The sequence below is a fragment of the Gymnodraco acuticeps genome, unplaced genomic scaffold (assembly GCF_902827175.1).
Source record: "Gymnodraco acuticeps unplaced genomic scaffold, fGymAcu1.1, whole genome shotgun sequence".
Classification (NCBI taxonomy): Eukaryota; Metazoa; Chordata; class Actinopteri; order Perciformes; family Bathydraconidae; genus Gymnodraco; species Gymnodraco acuticeps.
The window spans coordinates 272,246-290,924 of NW_022990840.1; the positions used below are offsets into that span (position 1 = coordinate 272,246).

General features: G+C 40.0%; 1 protein-coding gene across 4 annotated transcripts in view; it reads left to right on the forward strand.

The window, feature by feature from the left end:
* Nucleotides 1-18,679, forward strand: part of ctnnd2b (catenin (cadherin-associated protein), delta 2b) — a 212,907-nt gene that overhangs the window by 175,570 nt on the left and 18,658 nt on the right. For all 4 annotated transcript variants that reach the window (XM_034233094.1, XM_034233095.1, XM_034233096.1 and 1 more), the window contains 3 exons: nucleotides 1,156-1,342; nucleotides 12,662-12,779; nucleotides 13,955-14,137. In XM_034233094.1, the coding sequence (XP_034088985.1) occupies nucleotides 1,156-1,342; nucleotides 12,662-12,779; nucleotides 13,955-14,137 (488 nt within the window). The remainder of the gene's footprint in view (nucleotides 1-1,155; nucleotides 1,343-12,661; nucleotides 12,780-13,954; nucleotides 14,138-18,679) is intronic.

Below are 18,679 nucleotides of genomic sequence, written 5' to 3' on the forward strand. Positions count from 1 at the left end.
ATGTGTAAATAACGATACAGGTTGCCAATCGAAGGTTGTTTATGAGCATGGGTGTACACTTGGAATGCTTTTGCGTGGGCTTGAGCTGTGCTGGTAATTTATCAGCTCATAAATCTACCAATTAGAATGAAAGAGGTGTCACTTGTCTCAACAAGAGGCTCAGGAAGCTGTCAATCATGAGCCTGCCAGTAGGAACCAGGAGGTCGTTCCTCAGGTCATTTTAATTATATTATATTTTTTAGGTCCCATGGTTAAAGTGTGGTCGTCCACCAATTGGAAGGTCTGTGGCTCTATCCCCAGCCCTGCAGTTTACATGTCATAGTATCCTTGGGCAAGGTGAACCAAACGACTGCCGATGGTATAGTCAAGGGTTTGTGAATGTTAGTTTCCCCCACTCTGTATGAGTGTCTGTGAATGGGTGAATGCTGATGTATATTTAAAAGCACTGAGTGGTAGCAAAGACGGGAAAAGGTCTAACCCTAACCCTGGCAGTGCAGTCCATTTACTATTCGTTAAGTGGGATGGACCTGTGGTCAACTATGAGCAATTGGACTGAGCCAAAAGATGAAAAACTTGAATTTCTCCTATATAAGTAACATATTCTTAATCTGTTTTCTAAAAATACTTTTTGTACAGCTAAAACATCCTGCTTTCTCCTTTTATTTTCCCCACATATACCACCATACACTTTGTTAACACCTAGGGCTCTCTAGTGGGTGTTTGCCCTATTTTCTAGGTTAATAATTCAGTCTAGATTTTTCTAATAACACAATGGCTGCATTCTAGTCAACTTAACCAGCAATGACAGTGAGCCACATGCACAATATAGCAGTCTGAAACCCAAGCAGCCAAATGAAATTGAGTCATCATTAATTGTATAATCCTCAACAACAACAAAATGTCACTGTGACATGTAAAAATGTTCTCCATAAGAAAGGGCCATTGTGCTAGTTATGACGCACATGTTTGAAAGCAGGCTTTTCAAACCCCTGTAAAGAAAGAAAGTGAAGACAGCACTAACTGTCTGTGTTGTGTGTGTTCCATCAGGCTGCTGACTCTTTAATATTTCAAGGCGTCTGTGCCTGCCTCTTCTCCTCTGTTTTTATTTTTGTCTGGACTGGTTTTCACCTTATCTCTCCCTGTTGTCCTCCTCAGGTGTTTTGTGGAACCTGTCGTCATGTGACGGCCTGAAGATGCCCATCATCCAGGACGCCCTGGCCGTGCTGACCAACGCTGTGATCATCCCCCATTCGGGCTGGGACACCTCCCCCCACACCCAGGAGGACCGCAAGCTGCTCCTCCACTCCTCCCAGGTCCTCCGCAACGCCACCGGCTGCTTGCGGTCAGTGTCACCAGTAACTCTTTCTCCAATGTCTTTATTAAAAGCCCACTTTAGGAAGACAGAGATAGTTTATTGGAAACTTTTCTTGGTTCTATTATATGGCCAAGACATTTAAAGGGGACCTATCATGCAAAATGCACTTTGTGATGTATTTTATACATCCATATGTGTCCCCGGTGCGTCGGGGAACTCACGCAGCGTCAGAAAATAAAACCCTCTCTCTTTTCCTCGGGTAATGTTGTGAAACGAGTGGCCCATGGTGGTGGTAGGGTTATGGTATGGGCAGGCGTATGTAATGGACGACGAACACAGGCCACTCGATTCACAACATTACCCTAACCCTAACCCTACCCCTACCCCTCACACCAGATACTGCCTGGTTTTCGGACCCCCCCAGACCCCCCCAATAAAGCAAAACTGCACGTTTCAGAGTGGCCTTTTATTGTGGCCAGCCTAAGGCACACCTGTGCAATAATCATGCTGTCTAATCAGCATCTTGATATGCCACACCTGTGAGGTGGGATGGATTATCTCGGCAAAGGAGAAGTGCTCACTATCACAGATTTTTTCAGATTTTTGAACAATATTTGAGATAAATGGTTATTTTGTGTATATAGAAAATGTTTTAGATCTTTGAGTTCATCTCATAAAAAATGGGAGCAAAAACAAAAGTGTTGCGTTTATATTTTTGTTCAGTGTAATTACATACACGCTCCCCTTGACAGTGAAACGCCACGCGTGAGGTTTAGATTATTTCCCTGTCTCCATCCAAATTGAACTGTATGAAATAAAAAGGCACATTTGTCTTGTAGTAAATAAAAAGGGAGACCTGGAGCCAATCCTGCAATTTCCCCACAAGTGAAAGAGTTGGCATGCTGAAAACCCAACCCCTGCAGGGGGGTCTGGGGGGATTCTCCCCCAGGAGAAATACTAACATAAAATACACATTCTGGTACTCTCTTGAGAAGAAAAATAAATACACCTATTACTACACGACATATTTAAAAAAATGAATGCCATTTTAGTTTTTTGTTACTTTGTTCTGAAAGCTGAACCTGCTGCTCCTCACAGAGAGAAGAGGGAAGAGGCTGTGAATTACTTTACATTGTGGATAAGGGTGGATAGTCCCCATTGTTCTGTGTGTCAAAATGAAAGACAGCCCACACACCTATCAATCACCAAACCGTGGGGTCTTATTTCATTACGTGTTGATTTCTATCAACACGTAATGTTGTATCGATGTATATAGAGATGTACTACAGCAAAAGTATTCTCCGTCGGGACTTCCTGGAACAACACCATGCCGTTATCGTGATTCTGATTGGCCAGAAGACATTATCAAATATGTTTTATTGAGAAGACGATCACTACGTGACAAAAGTTTTCAAAACCATTTCTGGTCTTCGGTATTTCTAGACAAGTGGCTACTGAAATCAATCTTACTAACTGCTGTCTGTGCAATTTACTCCGCACGAGTTGGCGGACTTTATTTTGCTTACTTTAACATCATTTTTGCTCTTTTTATTATATGTAAACAATATTTGTAATCAGATGCAATTTTCTACCTATCATATGTATGCTGATGACACTATTGTATACTCATGTGCTCCTTCTCTGGATATGGCCGTTTCCAATTTAAAATCCGATTTTATCACGCTGCAGCATGCACTTCTTGATTCCAAACTGCTTTTGAACAGTAAGAAAACCAAAGCAATGCTTTTTGCTCCCAAGTCAGCGTCCTCTTGCTTCTCCATTGACTCGCCTTGATGGCGTCTCTGTTGAGTTTGTCGATACCTACAAATATCTTGGCTTTTGGTTGGACAGTAATCTGAAATCACATTGAAGTTCTATCAAAGAAATTGAAATTCACTCTTGGCTTCCTTTACAGACTTAAATGTTGTTTTTCAACTTCATCCCGTAAAAGGTTGGTCTCTGGCTTATTCCTGTCCCAGCTGGACTACGGTGATACCATTTATAGATTTGCCTGTCCCACTGTTTTGGCCAAACTTGACCCACTCTACCATGCTGCACTGCGTTATATCAAATACACCCTATAGGACTCATCATTGCAAACAGTATAGTCTAACTGGATGGTCCTCACGTAGGATGCAGCATTGGTTTTTATTAATGTATAAAGCCATTTTAGGTAAGCTTCCACTCTACATATGTGCCAGATTTGCTCCAGTTTGTGACTCTTACAACCTCAGATCCAGTGCCTGGATACGGTTCCAGGTTCCTGCTGTGCGGACTGAGGCTGGAAAAAGGAGTCTTTTTTATTATGGTCCTTGGTCTTGGAATGACCTTCAATCAAGCCTCAAACTGACGGCACTTGTCTCAATAGCATGTTTTAAATTGAAGTTGTCTGAGGTCCTTACCACCAGCTGCTCTTGCAGTAATAAGTAGTGTACCTTTCTTACTGTCCTAATGTGCACAATGTAGTGACTGCTTTTTCGTCTTTTGTTTTCTTTGTTATGTTCTCTGTATTTTATATGTTTGTGTTATGTGTAACGTTGCTGCCTTCTTGGCCAGGTCAGCATTGCAAATGAGATTTTATCTCAATGCTTTTTATCTGGTTAAATAAAGGTTAAATACAATAAAAAATTTAAAAATCATGGTGGGGCTAAGCAATTTATTGGTACAGTATGGCTGTAGCCTACCCCAGCCATACCCTGGCGCCACTGCTCGTGCTCCAAAACAAACATATTTGTTAAACTTATTGCGACAATGATACCTTTAAAATTGAGTTGCTTCCAATCTAAAAGACCCCCATCACCCCAGCCACAAACTGTTCTGTCTGCTGCCGTCTGGCAGGCGTTACCGCTGCATCCGGACTAAAACCACCAGACTCAGGGACAGTTTCATCCCACAAGCAATAAGACTGTTAAACACCTGAACTGTTGAAGCAAAATCTGTTAAACACCTGAACAGTTGAAACAACATCCCTGGCTGCTACTTAAAAAATATTTTAAAATTATTTATCTATTTACCTATATATCCTATTTCAATAACTTGCATATAGACTCTTATTGCACTATTTCACTATTTCACCTTTTTTTAATTTTTTTTTATTACTATTTACTTGCACTATATTTGTTTCTGTGTATCTGTGTTTTGTGTTGCTCTGTTGGAGAAGCCTGTGACACAAGATTTTCATCGGCATAACTACACTGTAGTTCGTATGACAAAATAAAGAACCTTGAACCTTGATCTTGCCTCATCTCATACAGTAAAAACAAGTGGTGAGAATGTGTCGAACAAATTGTTGCTTTTTTTTTAGTTGGTCTACAATCTAAACTTACGTCTAAAACAGAAACTACTTAGAAACAATAGCACAAGATTATACACAATATGACCAAATTGCTGAAATTCAGGTAAAAGAAAAAATGCTATTCTATAATCTTCATGTTTTTGGCTAGGTCTTTACTCTTTGCAAGGCCATAGTGTTAGTAATATATCAGATCCATCCAAAATAATCAATGCAATATGGAATGATTTTTGGTGTGATTTGTATTGTAATTAGTTGCTCTATAAATAAAATGTGCTAATAGAGTTAAGCATAAAAACTCACCTCCTTCCTCACCAAAAGCTGTAGGCCACAGCAATGTCTGCTCTTGTTATTTTTATATCACCTCTTTTCTTTTCCGTTGAACGTGGTTTCTTGCCAGAGGCGGGTGTTTGGGATTGTAATAAAGGTTGCCCGCCAAGCCACCTTTGTGTTTACTGCACCTTGATTTATCTATTTGTTGTCGGAACATATTCACTCTCTTTGCTGAGATGCTTTATTGTTTACAAGCTGCTATTATCAACCCCATTCAAACAGTGAAATAAGTCTATTTTTAGTTAGGATTCTGTGATGTTTTTATAACACACAGAGAACTGACGGACTTAGCTGTAAATATGACTCAGATCTTGGCTTCAGAGCTAGTGTGGCTTTGGGTTTTCTCTTGAGACATGATGCTAGTCATACAGTGCAGAGTGGAAGTAGTAAGACTATGACACATATTTGTTGTTGTTGTTATGACGCCCCACTCCAGCACGTTGGATATTTAAAAAGCAGAACAGTGACTATAAAATGGAATGTGTGTTTTAAATGTTATTTAGGGAAGTTGAAACAAATCAAGTTTTATTTATATAGCACATTTTTAAAACGATTTTTGGTCAAGCCAAAGTGCTGTACACTTTTTGTAAAAAAAAATACTTTACAATAAAAACACTTTATAACAAATACAACAGCACAAATTAAATAAATGAATAAATAAAAAAGAAACAGGTGAGACTAGACATGACAAATGTTAACACAATTGGTCACATGATTACATGTAGTAGTAGCAGCACGAAAAAAGTTATATTTTCTAAATGCGTTCTAGCATTTCATCTTCAGGAAACCATCATAATATTGATTTTGTATCTCAACTTGTCTAGTCTTCATTTCAGACCTCCTGTCCTCTGGAAAATTAAGTAAAAGTCAGATGGAAATATTACATTAAAGGAATATCAAATTTTTTTAAATAGGATTTAATATGTTTTTATTTTATTGTCCAGAAATGTAATGCCCAAAAACACATCTGTATGATGTTGTATCTTCATTAGAGATCCAGAGCTTTGTTGGCTGAATTAGGAATTGGTGTCGGGATGTCACATTACGACTGATTGGTTAGTTTATAACAACAAAATGCTATAAAAACACTAAAAGAGAAGATAACTTCTTAGTTCCTTAATAGTAGATATAACGTTTCATAAGATATGTATACACATGCCATTTGTATTGGTGAGATGCTGTACACAACTTTCAGGACTGCATGATGACATTTCTGCTCGTAAATATTTCAAACAGAGACAAGCTGGCTGATGTGCTACTGGTTCATGCAATAAAATATAATATTTATTATATATATATTTCAGATGTAATAATGACAACCTAGCCTGAAACATTCACAAACTCTATACATATGTCTTATTACCTGTCTGTCATTGCCTAGAGTTATCTTCCATACTTTACTTTTTTCAGACACACATATTTTACAATCAAACAAATAAGTGTGTTTTATTTAAGCAGCATTCCTCTGTCATTTTTGCCAACGGGCTGTGTGTGTGTGTGTGTGTGTGTGTGTGTGTGTGTGTGTGTGTGTGTGTGTGTGTGTGTGTGTGTGTGTGTGTGTGTGTGTGTGTGTGTGTGTGTGTGTGTGTGTGTGTGTGTGTGTGTGTGTGTGTGTGTGTGTGTGTGTGTGTGTGTGTGTGTGTGTGTGTGTGTGTGTGTGTGTGTGTGTGTGTGTGTGTGTGTGTGGCCTAGCATTACTATACTTGTGGGGACCTAAATCTGTTTACACAGTCTCGTGTGGGGACTCGCCTCCCTTATGGGGACAAATTGGAGGTCCCCATGAGGGGAATCATTAATTTTAGGGTGAAGACTTGGTTAGGTTTAGGGTTAGGGTAAGGGTAAGGTTAAGGGTAAGGGTTAGGCATGTGTTGGTTATGGTTAAGGTTAGGATAAGTCTCCAGGAAATGCATGTAAGTCAATGTAATGTCCCCTGAAGTGATGTATACATGTTATGTGTGTGTGTGTGTTGGTTTCCTGTGTGGTCGATCAATCGCATCCATAATGTCTCTAATTAACTGCGATCAGTGAAAATAAACTACACATTTCGGCGCCCTGGTCTCCTCTAATACTGTACGTGTGTGAAAAGGCACACGTGTGGTTACTGTGTTTATTTTCGAAGGGCTAATTCATCTTTCTCACGCCTCGTTAAGGAATGCTGGGAGTCTGATTAAAGATTGAATATTTCATGGCGGGTTTGGTATATCGCCGGCCACCTGCTCGCTGTCTCTCTTACTATTTCCCATTATCCTCCTGGCCTTCTCATTCCCCCTCCCTTGCTCCGTCACCATCTCATTGTATTACTCCATTTCTTCTCTCTCCATCATATTATCTCTCATTTTTTCCCTTTTCTTCTTCTGTCTCGCCGCGTCTCTGCCTGCTGGCTCTCACGTTCACACAAACATTTTTTCCCTGCTTACTCACGGCTGGTTGCACTGCCCGTTTATATGCTGTTGTGCCAACCAACAGGAAGTGCTGACACTTGTACTGCCAGAACGCTGAATAAGAATCATTTGCAGATGTAGCACAAATACGACAGTAACTAATAAAGGTTTATTACTAACTGTACTTAAAAACTAATTAAAAACATAAAAAATATGTAAATGCATCCAAAACGCATCTTTACTCCATTAAGCTACACCAGTATGCAATCTACCTACAAAGATATAACCTGTTTTAATGAAAGCTAAAATTACATCCAATTCAAGCTTTTATTTCTTCCCCATCTCACTAAAATCCCTAAAGCCCCTGTCACACTGTCCCGAAATTGACACCCGATGGACACACGAATATGGAATTGTGAATTTCGCACGAAGATGGCCCCGAACCACACACGAAGGCAACATTTACATTACATTTAAGACATACAACTGCAACAAAAGTACCAAAAACAATTATGTTACAGTACTATGATACTGTACTGATATCTTCAGACTTTGTTCTTTACTTTATCGGTCTTTATATGTAGAAAATATTACGTTTTCTCCGTAATGTTGTTTCCATAACAACAACAACTTCCTGTCAACTGTCCTTCAAAATAATATATTATATCCTTTTTAGTTTCACAGAACACAAATTGGGTTATTTACATAATATGTTTACATGATTTTGTTGTGCAATAAAACAACACGATAAAGGAAATGTTCAAATTCGACTGTGATCGTAGCAACATCGGGCCATTCGTGAGGGCATCTAAGCCATCGTATGACCGCTGGTGGAGTTTCTCAGGCTCCGGCAGCAACTTCGTGAGCGGCAACTTCGTAAGGCACTCGTGAGGGCATCTTGTCAAATCGTGTCATCTTCGTGTTATCATCGGTGCATTCGCCCTCACTCTGATCGGGGCAAATGCCCGATGGCACCGATGATAACAAGATGCCCTCACGATGGCCTTACGAAGGGCAACATTGACACACGAATTCAACACGAAAATGAACCTTCGCAAGGTCCTTCGGCAATTTTTTGGCATGCCAAAGATTTTGCCACCGCTCACAAAGTTGGTGCCGGAGCCTGAGAAACTCCACCGGCGGTCATACGATGGCTTAAATGCCCTCACAAATGGCCCGATGTTGTTACGATCACAGCCGAATTTGAACATTTCCTTTATCGTGTTGTTTTATTGCACAACAAAATCATGTAAACATATTATGTAAATAACCCAATTTGTGTTCTGTGAAACTAAAAAGGATATAATATATTATTTTGAAGGAGAGTTGACAGGAAGTTGTTGTTGCTATGGAAACAACATTACGGAGAAAACGTAATATTTTCTACATATAAAGACCGATAAAGTAAAGAACAAAATCTGAAGATATCAGTACAGTATCATAGTACTGTAACATAATTGTTTTTGGTACTTTCGTTGCAGTTGTATGTCTTAAATGTAATGTAATTGTTGCCTTCGTGTGTGGTTCGGGGCCATCTTCGTGCGAAATTCACAATTCCATATTCGTGTGTCCATCGGGTGTCAATTTCGGGACAGTGTGACAGGGCCTTTAGCCCCTGTCACACTGTCCCGAAATTGACACCCGATGGACACACGATAAAGGAAATGTTCAAATTCGGCTGTGATCGTAGCAACATCGGGCCATTCGTGAGGGCATCTTAAGCCATCGTATGACCGCCAGTGGAGTTTCTCAGGCTCCGGCAGCAACTTCGTGAGCGGCAACTTCGTAAGGCACTCGTGAGGTTATCTTGTCAAATCGTGTCATCTTCGTGTTATCATCGGTGCATTCACCCTCACTCTGATCGGGGCGAATGCCCGATGGCACCGATGATAACAAGATGCCCTCACGATGGCCTTACGAAGGGCAACATTGACACACGAATTCAACACGAAAATGAACCTTCGCAAGGTCCTTCGGCAATTTTTTGGCATGCCAAAGATTTTGCCACCGCTCACAAAGTTGCTGCCGGAGCCTGAGAAACTCCACCGGCGGTCATACGAAGGCTTAAGATGCCCTCACGAATGGCCCGATGTTGCTAGGATCACAGCCGAATTTGAACATTTCCTTTATCGTGTGTCCATCGGGTTGTTTTATTGCACAACAAAATCATGTAAATATATTATGTAAATAACCCAATTTGTGTTCTGTGAAACTAAAAAAGATATAATATATTATTTTGAAGGACAGTTGACAGGAAGTTGTTGTTGTTATGGAAACAACATTACGGAGAAAACGTAATATTTTCTACATATAACGACGGATAAAGTAAAGAACAAAGTCTGAAGATATCAGCACAGTATCATAGTACTGTAACATAATTGTTTTTGGTACTTTCATTGCCGTTGTATGTCTTAAATGTAATGTAAATGTTGCCTTCGTGTGTGGTTCGGGGCCATCTTCGTGCGAAATTCACAATTCCATATTCGTATGTCCATCGGGAGTCAATTTCGGGACAGTGTGACAGGGCCTTTAAGAGTGTGCAGTGTCAACTCTTTCTGTCACATAATAAGGCAACAGGTGCGTTATTATGTGACAGGGGATTTTAATTTATCAGATCTTTCCTCAGTACGTTTTGAATGATATGCGTGGGTGAGAGAGCGCAGTGAACACAGCTTCAGATCCAGTCACTTAGTTTACCCTAATTAAATAAAAAATGTGTTTGAAAATTGCATAACAAGGGCTTTAATTCAGATGTATTCTTTATTATTCTTTATTCTGCTTGATTTGGAGGTCTTCTTCTTGTTTATTACTTACATTGAACTCCACTATTAGGTTAGGTTGTTGGCTGTCTGTCAACAGGATTAGGGAAAAATCGGCCGGGTTTTCTATAAAACTTTGTAGAAAGTTGTACGCTGGGCCAAGGAAGAACCCATTACAATTTAGATCTGAATCACAGTGCAGATACACATATTTTCCTTAACATTGCAATACAAAATACACGGAGCCTCTCTTTTTCCTCCCTCTCTTCGGACAGCGCCATTGTCTGTCTCATGCAGCAGCTGATCCAGTAATGAGTGACCCGGCCGACAGTAAAAATAAACATATTTATAACTAGGTAGTTTGAGAGGTGTCTCCCTGTCAGATTAGACTTCTCTCGCGTTTATGTCCATATCGAGAGAAAGATAAATAATCTGAATTCAGTGTGCAGTTTACTTTGACGCGGGGGTGAGCAGCAGAGGTGGAGAGAGGCGGGGCTATTGCGCAATCATTATCAGAAAATGATCGCTGAAGCTGCAGTACATATCCACAAAAGCAGCGAGTAAGATCCCCCCCCGGATGTGTAAGTCTGCTGTAGATGTTGCACAAAGAACTGTAGCATGGTCAGTAGCGTCCGGAGCACGATAGCAACTCTGCGATCCGCCATTGTTGTTGTTGTTGTTGGCGAAACACATCAGCAATGGCGCGGGGTACGCGGAGGTGAGCAGCAGAGGTGGGGAGAGGCGGGGCTATTGCGCAATCACTATCAGAAAATGATCGTATAGGGCGCACACACGGAGCCGTTTGACCCCCCAGAGCGTTGCGTATGCCGTTCTATCCACCTTGGGACCCGTTATCGTTTCCTCAGTCGTTTAGTGCCGTATTCGGTCGTCCTCGTGTGGCCGAATGGTCTATGTGAGACTAAACAGTAACGCAAACGGCCGTTTTCGTCCTCGTGTGGCCGGGGCATGAGCCAGCTTTCTTCATGAGTTAATTCAGTCTGCTGGTGTTAAGGGTTCTACATAACAGCTTAAACCTTAGCGTTTAAAGATAATGGGTACACCAACATATCATGCAATTGCACCATTCATAAAGTTGATATGACTTATATGATAGCTAGCAGTTGCCTACTTATTTTCAACACATTATGACAGACATGGAGCAACATTAGAGTTTATTTGCAGTCGTGTTTATGGCATTAGGTTTGGCTACAGAAACATACATTTCATTTGTTTTTATTAACGTGACTTTGCATGGCCCAATTAATCTGGTTTAATTGAGTGGTAGTACAATTTAATATGATCCTCTTGCTGTAGTCCTGTGTCTTGGATCCTCTATCCTGAGTTCTGGATTAAGTCGTGGACTTCGGGTCGTGGCTGAACCTGTCTCTGCGGTCCTGCCTTGGGTCTCGTCATGCTGCTTCCCTGATGGCTTCCACAGGATTGTAACTGACATCCTCGTGGATTCATCTTCTTATTACAGACACATGCATTTCCTAACATTCGGTCTATATGCTGTCAAATGTATTATCTCTTCGATTTACACACGGCATCTATTGCACGTCTGTCCGTCCTGGGAGAGGGATCCCTCCTCTGTTGCTCTCCCTGAGGTTTCTCCCATGTTTTCCCTTTAAACTGTGGGTTTTCTCTGGAAGTTTTTCCTTGTACGATGTGAGGGTCTAAGGATAGAGGGTGTCGTTTTTCTCATACTGATATTCTGAACAATCTGTGCTGTTGTATTTGCTGTAAAGTGTCTCTACTGTAGGCTATTTTTATTATATGTACAGCACTTTGCCTCGACCAAAAATCGTTTATAAATGTGCTATATAAATAAAACTTGATTTGATTTGATTAATATGAAGGCATTAACCTTGTTAACATGGCCTAAAATAATGTACAATGTATAACAAAATAGCTGTATAATAATACACCCTGTGTCTTCATACCATAGATGTTTTGGGGCTAAAATAGTGTGGGTTGTTTAAGGACCTGGGAAAACTAGTGCAGCTAATGGAGTTTTAAAAGTTGGTGCCATTTCTCACTGACACCGAGGGCACAAACATCTCCTAGCCAACTTTAATAGTCTGACATTTAAAGGGCATTACACTCATATAGAATCTCTCTCTTTCATATCACTCTAACAGGCATATGTACACAGTAACGCATATACATATACATCACCATGAGAGGTTACACTTGTGTGAAACTACTTGAATGTTCAAGTTGTGGGTGTTACTTTGCAGGATATTCTGAAGATTCGCTTCATATTAAGACTTCAGGTTGACTGTTCATTGATAGTGTGTGTGTGTGTGTGTGTGTGTGTGTGTGTGTGTGTGTGTGTGGTGTGTGTGTGTGTGTGTGTGTGTGTGTGTGTGTGTGTGTGTGTGTGTGTGTGTGTGTGTGTGTGTGTGTGTGTGTGTGTGTGTGTGTGTGTGTGTGTGTGTGTGTGTGTGTGGTGTGTGTGTGTGTGTGTGTGTGTGTGTGTGTGTGTGTGTGTGTGTGTGTGTGTGTGTGTGTGTGTGTGTGTGTGTGTGTGTGTGTGTGTGTGTGTGTGTGTGTGTGTGTGTGTGTGTGTGTGTTACAGGAATGTGAGTTCTGCAGGTGAGGAGGCCCGGAGAAGGATGAGGGAGTGCGAGGGTCTAACAGACGCTCTGCTTTACGTCATCCAGACAGCTTTAGGGAGCAGTGAGATTGACAGCAAGGTACCCCTCTCTCTCACACACATACAACCAACCAACTCCAAAAATGGAGGCATGATAAAAAATGATGTTGCTGAAAATGTCTGTGCATGCGTGTGTACACACTGTCCAAGGACTCAAATACAAGTGTGCTTTGTAAACATGCGTTTCTTGCTGATTACTATGTACAGATTGTTAATTATTTACATGAACTAACACAAGTGATATGCAAATGTATTTAATCTGTCTTTGCAGACCATAGCCATACACTGTATATGCATAATCATACTAACATGTTTGTCTCCCTGGGTTATTTATGAATATATAAATATATGGGTTGTATGTTAGTGTCCCAAGCTAACAGGCCACAACAGACACACAGTAAAAAAAAAAATCTTTCTGCACTGGCAAATATTAATATGTAGATTAATACATATCCCAAAGACTGACATCAACAACCTATTGGTAATCAATTAATGATATGTTGAAACAACAAGCCACAATTATCCAATTCTTCATCTTTTTTTTCTTTCTTTTTTCAACACAAATATATTATTTAAGCACATAAGCCTATAGACAAATATCCAGTATAGAGTACCCACGCTTGGAGGGTTTCAGATTTGTTTCAGTGCACCATATATTACCTAACCCATAACCCAGATGGTCAGTGACACAGAAACTGTGAGAGTGTGTATGTGTTTGTGTGTGTGTGGTTTTTCATGTGAGACTTTGAGCAACCATGTGTATCTGTATGTATGTATGTTCCTGCATATGTGCCACATACAGCAATGTGTGTGTGTGTGTGTGTGTGTGTGTGTGTGTGTGTGTGTGTGTGGTGTGTGTGTGTGTGTGTGTGTGTGTGTGTGTGTGTGTGTGTGTGTGTGTGGGCTCACGAGGAGATATGGAGTTTTTAATCCTTAGAAATCCTTCACAAGATCAAAGTCTGTAACTGTTGGCTGCATACGCCACTCACAACAATGGGATTAGTGTGTGTGTGTGTGTGTGTGTGTGTGTGTCTACATTATGCACACAGCATGTGTCTGTGTTTGCATGTCTTTATGTTACACAGCTAGCACTGTACATTATGGGCATATGAGAGTGTGTGTGCCTGCGTAAATATGACTCTACAGTTTTGTCCTGATTGCCATCTGTCCTCCTTCATGTCTCTTGTTCTCTCTCCACCCTCCTTCCACCAACAGACCGTGGAGAACTGTGTGTGCATCTTGAGGAACTTGTCGTACCGTCTGGCTGCAGAGACATCCCACAGCCAGCAGGGTGGGTCGGAGGAGCTCGACGGGCTGCTGTGTGACACTGGCGGGAAGGACGCAGAGAGCTCTGGATGCTGGGGCAAGAAAAAGAAGAAGAAGAAGGGACATGAACAGGTGGGGAAATGGAAATTCTAAGTATTTTCTGACTGGAAAACTGCTTATTATCTCAATCTCAATCATTATTTATTTATATAGCACATTTAAAACAACCTTCAGTTGACCAAAGTGCTGTACAGGCAGTAACTACAATATTAAATAACACAATGGGAGAATTAAAAACATAATAAAAAGCACAATAACTAGAAACATATAAAAAATAAATAAATAAAAAACACATACAAATATAAAAATGTAATGTTCAACTAGTATTAAAAGCCAGTGCAAAGAGGTGAGTTTTTAGCTGAGATTTTAAAAGTTCAATAGACTCAGCAGTCCGGATATGTGCTGGGAGGTTGTTCCACAGTCTGGGAGCTGCAACACTGAAAGCCCTGTCACCTCAGGTTTTTTTCCTGCACCGAGGAACCACCAACATATTATTAGCTTTACTTCATATCCTTTAGAATGGTGAGCCGCTTCAGGTTGGGTTTCTTGGGGGGCAGGGGGCAAATCCATGCAGTTATATGATAGATTATGGTGGTGAATAATATTAATATGGTGGATTCATCGTGTTTTAATGCCTATCAAAAGTCTAATAATTCCTATAATGAGTATCCAGGCATGCTAATGGGCTGTGTCTGGACACACACACACACACAAACACTCAATTTATATTGAACACTTCAGTCAATCTCGAGCAAAAAAACAACAATTCTGTCATTTTAATCTAATTCTATTCACATAAGATTATCATTATTTGATGAAAAACACAGGTTAAAGATGAAATGAAGGTGAGTATGAGTAAGGGGACAATAATAAAGAGAGATTATTATTATTAGAAATGTTTTATAAGTACATATAAGTCTTATCTTTTGCCTTTAGTGATAGCATCACAGTTAGTGTTTAAGGATGTCTCTTCATTCTCATTCTTTACACCAATGACTCATAGGAGTGAAATTAACTATGCTTTGGAGCCTGAATAAACGTGGTATAAAGTTATTGCCTCTCTTACGGGATGTAACAGTATGTCTTTTAAAGTCTTTGTAGTTCTTGGCTCTCTAGTATCCTGCTGCTTGCTTTTACTTTCCCTCGTACATCACACTAATACATTCCCTTATAGAATTGTAATGCCCACATACAAATCTACATTTACATACAGAGTACATAATGCATGAGGAATTTTCTCTTGTTTATTTAAAGCCGTGACTTAATTGCTTGGTTACTCGCTGTCAGATGTCAACACCGGGATAATTAAAGTTAAACAAAAAGGCAAAATAACAGCTGTACAGAGAGAGGTTGTCATCTTAAGACAATAACCCTACCATTATATGTTTCAGTATTCACTATCTCCTTTTGTAATGCAGCTCGTTGCTGTTTCTGGTTCGGTAACATTTGCTCAATTCACCCTTAGTTCACTTCACACGATGAATATTTATGAATGCACCACAGATTTCTTTGATATTCATGATGTTTGAGTTTGTTTTTCCACGTGATCTTCGCCTACCACCTGAATTATTTAGGGTCACGTATCTAATATAACGTGATTCATAGCAACAGAAGAGTTTGATGATGTGATACTAATATGCATCTTATAGTCTTTGTACTTTTTGTGTTGTCCTATGTTGAGGTGGAATATAACCGCCATCTTGAGTATTTTTCCCAATTACTAGATTTAAGATTCAGATTTGTAATCCAACATATAAATCCACTTATAAATGACGTTTTATTAAGTATACTTATTTTAGTTGTAAAATATAGCTCCACCTTTGCCAACTTAAACATTAAATGAATGAACGCATTATTAGGAAATAAAAAGTATTATCCAGTAATACCTGACATTTTATTGTGAATCGGGCCATTCTGCATAAAGAGTACTATAAGTATGTTTCATAAACTTATAAATCGTACTTTTACTTAAGATACCTTTTTCATGCTGGACTTTAATTTGTACGAGTATTTTTACACTTTAGATTTCCACCCCCTGCTTCTATGCAATATAACCCTAACCCATCAACACATGCTATACGGTTCTCAAACATTGGGAAAATAGCTATTTTAGCTTTCCATGCATTGACTACCAATTTTTCAGACAAAAAACTATATATTTTTACTATTTCGCTCTGGATTTCCTTGGTCTGTCCATCTGCTGCCAACAGGAAGAGTTTCTTTCTCCGGTTAGATACAAAATGATTGCTCTTTTTAGATGTGTAGTTGGCAGAAACCAAACGGCATGCCTTGGAGCAGGCTCCAAGGCATGCCTCTTGTCATGCTAATTAGCAATCAGCATCACATTCTGGTTGAGTGGAAGACGTCTTTAAGACTTCTACTGAAGCTGCTGGGATTGAAAACCCAACACTTCCGGTGGTACAGGGTGGGTAAATTGCTCATTAGCCCTGCATGTTTTTCCCCTCTCTTTCCTTTTTTAGAAAATACAGAAAAATGGCATTTTTGATTTACTTAATATGTTAGACCTTTAACTACCATTTGCCAAGTAAACCCTTAACACATTTGTTCACATCAAGGCAGAACCAGGAAGATCTTACAACTAACCAGGGATCAGATTGTAAAGGGACACATCAAAACCTCCCCCCCATCCATTCCCTCTATCTGTCTGTCTCCACTCCAGTGCAGCTGTGGGTGATTACCATGAAGTAGCGATCGGGGAGCTTGTTGGAGAGGGCGAAACTCTATCAACTGTAGAGTAATTACAGAGGAGATGAGGGGTGAGGAGAGGAGGAAAGGATACGTCGGTAGGGAGGAGAGATATAGAGAGGAGAGAGTGAAGGAAGCTAGGGTTAACAGGGGGGCTAGAAGATACAAAAGGATGAGAGAGGAGAGAGGGGGGAAGAGGAAGTAGTGGAATAATAAGGTCAAAGACAAAAGGAAAGTGAAGGCAGACAGCATTGCAGTCTGTTGGCAGCGAGCCTTATCAGATGTCGTGTGAGATTACGTCATTGCAAATGGAAGGAGGAACATTTTGTTTTCTACAAAACAAATGTGAGGATTGATGATATAAAATGACAGTAGGAAGCCTAGAACATCCTAATATTATTAATTATAAATCAGCTTAAATGAGATTCAGACAAAGAAGGAACAACAACAGACAATATAAGCCTTGGTGGAACTATACTCAAGTAGAAGTTTAGATTACTTGTGCTTTACTTAAGTATTTGCATTCTCTGCTATACTTCTATTAAAAAAATCTGTGAAAGATATTGTTCCTTTTTTTCTCCAATATATTTTTTTATCACAGCTTTGTTTGTCCTCCTTGTCGAGTTAAAACTGTGCATCTCCAGATGTGTTGGTTTTGAAGGTTTCTGTTAAACTGAAGCATTAAGGGTTCCTCTTTGTTTTGAGAGAAACATGTCTACTGTTTACATGCTTTAATGTTCAAAAAGCTCTTTATTTTTCTCATACCACCTCTTTTCACCCTCTGTCTGAAACCAGAGACCAGTCGGCTCTGATTGATTAGCTGGCCGGCTCTGTTGTGATTGGTCAACAGCTTAGACACCTTGCTTAGCCCGTTATCACGTACAATGTGTTGGAGTGCTAGCCAACAGTAGCGCGAGTGTTACATAGTGATGTCACCTGAGTCCAATCGTGGCATTTCGGGCGGGATTTTAGCCTTTGCAGACCATTTACATGCACAGAAACCGGCATTACACACTATAAGGTAAAACCCCAAAAAGCAACAGTAACATAATTTCCAAAACATCTTATATATTTGTACAACACTGACACAGACCATTTATCTGCACCATGAGGACTTTAAGTGCATTATGCTGATAATGCTCACACACTTTTACCTGTTTTAGTAAGGTTTTGAAAGAACAGCTAGTGCTGACCTTTTTCATTTCAGAAAACAAGTGGGGCAGCGAATAATGGTTATTTTTGGTAACAATTGATTTGAATGGTCCGCTTTCAACATTTTGTCACTTATTTATATCTTATTAGTTCACATTCAATTCAGCTAAATTATTCTTATAACAGGTAAGTATGTTCATAAATTGTCCCGTAAACTATTATATACCTATTCAAAATAAAGTGTCACCTTTTGCTGCAAATTATTTTGTCCTTGCACCTCTCATTAACACATGTCAGGCACAGTTTTTTTTGTATACAGCATTTGAGTGCATGCATTTAAAAAAAGCAGAAGACATTTCAGATTTCAATAAGGGAGAAGACAGAAATACTAACGGCCCGTCGACACTACAGGCGTCGAAAAAGCTTGAAGCTGGGCGTGTCTGAAGCTTGGCGATTTTTTGCGAGCAACGCGACCAACAACCAATCACATGAATCTCCCGCCCCCGACATACAAAGCAATAGCAATGTTAAAACGAAGTAAACTGGATATAAAATCCCCAAACAGGCGAAAACCTACCAGTTTCACCCACTGTCTCTGCCACCTCCCTCCATGCCTCGCTCCTCCAGTTTGTATCCCGGTAGATGAACAGAGACTGATCATACAGCACCGGGTGATTCACTACCGCTATAATGAATTTTCCCTCCATTTTTTTGAATATGAGGAAATTACCTGCATAGTCTCTCCCAGCATACACA